The 5,735-nt window shown below is 42.7% G+C and overlaps 1 protein-coding gene across 1 annotated transcript; it reads left to right on the top strand.

Moving 5' to 3' along the window:
• Window positions 1-1,397: 1,397 nt before the first annotated feature.
• On the top strand, window positions 1,398-5,514 carry ednrba (endothelin receptor Ba). The gene is made up of 7 exons (XM_053330399.1): window positions 1,398-1,827; window positions 2,695-2,807; window positions 3,606-3,810; window positions 4,395-4,544; window positions 4,933-5,066; window positions 5,154-5,262; window positions 5,377-5,514. Exons 1-7 carry the CDS (start codon window positions 1,411-1,413, stop codon window positions 5,509-5,511), a joined length of 1,263 nt encoding a protein of 420 aa, XP_053186374.1. The 5' UTR covers window positions 1,398-1,410; the 3' UTR covers window positions 5,512-5,514.
• The last annotated feature ends 221 nt before the right edge of the window (window positions 5,515-5,735 follow it).

Raw genomic sequence — 5,735 nt, 5'->3', positions numbered from 1 at the left:
TGAAGGGACTTCTCATTACTGATTGTGAGCAAGCACAGTGCAGTTATCTACACAGTTAGACAGCAGAGTGATATGATTGTTATGGATATAGATTAAAGGAAATGGCTCAATATCAAATACTGGTAAGAGGGTGTTGCTTGACTACTTACCCTGCAGAAGGGAACAATAGTAGGGTAAAAACAAAACATTAATAGGATAAATAAACAGTAATGATCAATCCCTGTAAGAATATTAATAGATGGAGGTCATTAGGGGACAATGATACTATAAAATAAAGTAAGGCACTATTAAACTCATCCTTTGAGTACCAAAACATACTATATCTCTTTATGTACTCATTTTATACTGCTTCTTCTATTAAAATAAGGTCATTTTGATGAAAACAGAGTATCCAGCCTGCCTTCCTCCGTCTTCCTCCACCCCCTCCTTTACATAAAAGAGGAGGGGTTCGAGGGCAGGGATCAACTCAGCAGACTCTTGAAGCTGTGTACACTGAGACTCAGCAGCCAGAACTGGAAAGAAGTGGACTACCAGAGGGGCCGATTGCCTCTGGAGCATAGATCTGGAGCTTTACTTTGACACCGGTGACAGAGAGGACAACTGCATTTGGAGATGACTGGACTGTCACTGCAGGAACAGCATCCCTCCGCTTTGGGAATCTTTCTCTGTCCTGAGAGTTTAAGAGTTACTGGGGAAGTTTGATCTGAGAGGCACACATTTTGGTGGATTTCTACCTCAGTTGGGGGTTAGGTAAGTAAGAGTTTAGATAACAGAAGGAAGGAACATTTAATGACGGGTTCACTTAAGAGACTGTGAGAAAATTACAAGGGTCATGATGGGGGTTGAACATTGTGTTGCACTTTGTAACGAAAGAAGGGACATATGCCATGTTTATGTAACTATTTATGCAATTATTAACCAATTTGAAATGGAGGCTGAAATAAAATGAAAATTTAAGAAAATAAAGAACATGTTGTATAAAATACAGATCCTTACATGTCTCCCAATAAAGTGCGACTACCCAACCTTCAACCAAAGACAAATGACAATACTCCCACTCTCGGCTTTTTCCCCCTTAATTTCTCTTTTCCGCAAATTTTTAAACAGTCCCTAAACTAAAATGACTAGTGCAGGGTGGAACTGCAGTTCTTAATTGTGAGGTTTTAGTGAGTTTTACTGAGATGACTGACAGATGATTTAGTCTAAAGTCACAAAAAATCCCGGAGCTGATATCCCTATAAGGAACTGTAGTGTGTGGCCTGCAGATAGTGAACTTGTTTACTTTCAAATGATACAATAATATTCCTGCCCGCATACAGTACGTTCTTGCAATTTCTGTTCCAGGCACACTGAAGGAGGATCAGTTGCAGCCTTGTTGGATAAAAGCCATATTTATAACCACAGTCCAGGATGAAGACTCATCTCCTCTCTTTGGAGTTACTCCTCTTGGGGGTTCTCTTCCTCGTGACCAACGGACAGCAGCTGGAACCAAAGCAACAAGCACCCCAGGACTGTCTTACTGTCACCCAGAGACTTGGGCTGGTTGAGAGGGATGTGCAGGGTCCAGTGAGGCCCAACATGACCATGCCGCGCCGCCGACTACCGCCCATGTGCACCGGACCCACAGAAATCCGTGACACCTTCAAGTACATCAACACAGTGGTGTCCTGCCTGGTGTTTGTCGTCGGAATAATCGGAAATTCCACTTTGTTGAGGATCATCTATAAGAATAAGTGCATGCGTAACGGTCCGAACATCCTGATCGCCAGCCTGGCGCTCGGAGACCTTCTGCACATCATTATTGGCATTCCCATTAATGTTTACAAGGTGAGCCAAACTTTCGGTGTCAAGATGCTTGATAAAAAGTCTACAGAAACTTATAGCACTTCTATTTCCAGTTAATTCAACGCTCTTAGCTTTTTAGTGATTACTTTGTTGTGCTGTTGTATCTTTTGAAAGGTCACATGCAAAACATTTGCTGCATATTACACTTTAAATCCTTTACCCTCTCACAAAGACACACACCACTTCCTAGCGCGCGCACACACACACACACACACACACACACACACACACACACACACACTTTAAGAGGGGATTCCAAGTAGTTTTTACATGTTATTACTCCACTAGTTTCTGAGCCCCTCTATATCCCCTTATGTCTCTGGCATGTTATTGTCTGTTGGGCTCAGAGAGAGAGAGGGAGAGAGAGAGAGAGAGAGAGAGAGAGAGAGAGAGAGAGAGAGAGAGAGAGAGAGAGAGAGAGAGAGAGAGAGAGAGAGAGAGAGAGAGAGAGAGAGAGAGAGAGAGAGAGAGAGAGAGAGAGAGAGATGTATATTTGGGTAAGGGGGCAAGCAAAACAACTGGTCCTAGTTGCATACCAGAGCACAGACAGGAGACAGGGTGGTATAGGGAAATACAGGGTCACATATGATTCCAATACATGTACCCTCACATTCCAATCACACAGTCCAGTTTTGTTGTTCTCCTCAAGCTACTGGACCTCTCTGGGTTACGGTGCTTTGATGTGCACACAAACTGATAAGTTCAGGTTCACGCATGTCTGGTCAACACTGGATGCCAGAGGCTGGGAAAAACAACGAGGAGCCAGACAATTTGCTTCACTCCCTACCATGGTTTAACTCTGTCATCAACTCTTTCTGTCTGTGTCTCTCCTCCTCTCTCTCCCTGCAGCTCCTGGCAGAGGACTGGCCCTTCGGGGTGACTCTGTGTAAACTGGTGCCATTTGTCCAAAAAGCCTCAGTGGGGATCACAGTGCTGAGTCTGTGCGCTTTGAGTATTGATAGGTAAGCCCATGCTTCACTGACGCTGACACCCCCCCCACCTCATTGTTGTTATCAAGTTTGCGTTTCCTGTTTTAACTTCCCAACACTACGTCAAAGGTCAGGGATTAAAAGAACGTTGTTAGGGCAGTGACCTTTGACTTCTTTGCTACAGGCTGCTTTTAACTTGGGTTATCTATAAATCGACATCTATTGTTGCAGTTGTTGAGCTCATCTGGATTTGAGTGTCATCTATACGAATATGGAGTAGAAATATGGAGTTTGCATCTGATCATCACTTTCATATTCTTAATATTCATATATCACTCTATGCTGGTCTAGTGTCAGTTTAAAAAAACACCTATAGGGTTGAAAAAAGCTAGAATGTACTGTTCAGTTTTGTCAGTAAGGCTAATGTTTGATACTCAATAACTCAGAGTTAAACCATAATAGATTCACAAATAATTATTTTAAGGTTTTTGTCACAGCACAGCTGCTGCATGGTAAATTAAGATAAGATAATCCTTTATTAGTCCCACAATGGGGAAACTTGCAATATAAAAATACACAGCTAGCTAGAAGTCGGTTAGCTTTGCTTTACACAAAGACTGAAAATGGGGGAAACACCTATCCAGGTTCTGTCCAAACACAGAAAAACCAGTAGCTCTAAAGCTCATTAATTAACATATTTTATATTTGTGTTAATCTTCTCAGATAGCTCAGTAAGACCATGAAAAAAAGAATCTCCAAAAATGTCTAACCATTCCTTTATCTTGTCCTAATTTGCTATGTAACTAACTGCACATGTGATGGATCGTGCAGGTATCGTGCTGTGGCCTCGTGGAGCCGAATCAAAGGGATTGGAGTTCCAAAGTGGATGGCTATTGAGATAGCGCTCATCTGGATATTATCCATCATCCTGGCTGTGCCAGAGGCAATAGCCTTTGACATGATCACCATGGACTACAAAGGAGAAGACTTAAGGATCTGTTTGCTGCACCCCATGCAGAAAACAGACTTTATGAGGGTGAGCTGCAACACACAGACCTTCACAGATATTCAGTTCAGTGTGAAGAGAAATACTGTGTGAGGACTGTTGACACAGCTGTGCACGCTCTAAAACTGCACATATAATACATACTGACATACATATGGATGCAGATGTGCACGCTGGCGCACACGCTGACTCGTGTGTTAATATACTGTATATGCACACTTAACCTATAAGAGCACACACTCACTCACACTCATACTGTGATTGTTTCCTGGCTAGATCATGAGTTGAGACAGAGGTTACAGAAAATGATGCTTTGTCAAAAAAAAATGAACTCCAAAAAACATGTATCAGGATATCTTTGCTGACAGAAAATGCTGCAGTGTCTGTGAGTGTGTGCATATATGTGTGCACGTGTCTGTAACAGTTTTAAACCCACTGAGGCCTTTGATAAACTGATTCTTGAATGTAAGTCAACAAGTCTGAATTTGAGACACACCCTTGAGTTCCAGACTCTGGTCCACATCAGAAGGCTGATATGCTCCATTAAATTTATGTCTGACAGTACAGATGTGTGTGAATAATGCAGTGCTGTTCTCATAATATTTTTTCTCTAGTTTTATAAATCAGCCAAGGACTGGTGGCTGTTCAGCGCATATTTCTGCCTGCCGTTGGCTTGCACTGCTATTTTCTACACACTGATGACCTGCGAGATGCTAAGGAAGAAGAACGGAGTCCATATCGCCCTCAGTGACCATCTGAAGCAGGTAGGTTATTTTGCCTATTTTTAATTGAATACTCTCTTCATAGTGAGAGTTTGAGGTTAGAGACATTTCTCTACTCCAGTAACTAATCAAACAAAAGAATGACCTTAAGAATAGCTTTATGTTCAAAACCTGACACAAGATCTATTGTGTGTCCTCCTAAACCTATTAAAATCATAGATATGCCCTCCTATCACCAACTTTAATCCAGCACTAACTTCAAACTCCTTGACACCACTTTCCACATAAACATATTTTTCAGCTCTTATAAAAAGAAGGATTCCAATGATAAAAGAGTCCTTTGTGAGCAAAATTTCACCACGGCCATTTCTCTGCCAAAGCGTCACTACGATCGGCTGCTATACAATGATTTATGTGTGTTTGTGTTCAGCGGAGGGAGGTGGCTAAGACAGTGTTCTGTCTGGTTCTGGTTTTCGCTCTGTGCTGGCTGCCACTCCACCTCAGCCGTATCCTGAAACTCACCATCTATGACGAGAAGGATCCAAACCGCTGTGAACTGCTCAGGTAAGGAAAGAAATAAATGTGCCATAGAAAAGAAACAGAGTTGAGTAGACCAGACAAGATGGATCTAGAAATATATCTCTCTTCTAGTTTCTTTTTGGTGTTGGACTACATCGGCATCAACATGGCATCAGTCAACTCCTGCATCAACCCCATTGCCCTGTACATGGTCAGCAAGCGCTTCAAGAGCTGCTTCAGGGTAAGAGACCACTCAGTCGCAATGTATGCTAAGGAACTTTTCGTCTTTGGCTTCTTTAACTAAGTTGTGAATGCTGATTGCACATTATTTCCCAACTCTTCCTCCCTCCTCTAGTCCTGCCTGTGCTGCTGGTGCCTACCGGCCGAGATGCTGATGGATGAGAAACAGTCATGCATGAAGCTGAAAGTCACAGAACGAGCCTCTGACCAGAGCAACTCCCGCATGACCAACAAGTCCACCACTGCCTGATGAGTGGAGCCTAAAAGTGAGAAAAGAGGAGGTACCATGACACATGAGGTCTCCTTCAATTCTTGATAACAACAGACATGCCTTTTTGGAAATCTACCCTCACTGAGAGGAAATTCATCCTAACCCAAAACTCTGAACACTTGCCATCATGGGGCACTACACATTCTCCCTGTCCGAGGAGCAATAAGCACCCGTGCACTTCAAAAGCTGTATTCTTGAATAAG

Source organism: Scomber japonicus, chromosome 12 (assembly GCF_027409825.1).
Source record: "Scomber japonicus isolate fScoJap1 chromosome 12, fScoJap1.pri, whole genome shotgun sequence".
Taxonomy (NCBI): domain Eukaryota; kingdom Metazoa; phylum Chordata; class Actinopteri; order Scombriformes; family Scombridae; genus Scomber; species Scomber japonicus.
Note: the sequence above shows the minus strand (reverse complement) of the source record. Positions and strands in the feature narration are given on the sequence as shown.

Bases quoted from the DNA above. Each gene is read 5' to 3' on its own strand.
- ednrba (XM_053330399.1), top strand. From the start codon at position 1,411: ATGAAGACTCATCTCCTCTCTTTGGAGTTACTCCTCTTGGGGGTTCTC. The intron at 2,808-3,605 runs GTAAGCCCATGC...TGGATCGTGCAG, and splicing joins TGCGCTTTGAGTATTGATAG to GTATCGTGCTGTGGCCTCGT. The intron at 3,811-4,394 runs GTGAGCTGCAAC...TTTTTTCTCTAG, and splicing joins AGAAAACAGACTTTATGAGG to TTTTATAAATCAGCCAAGGA.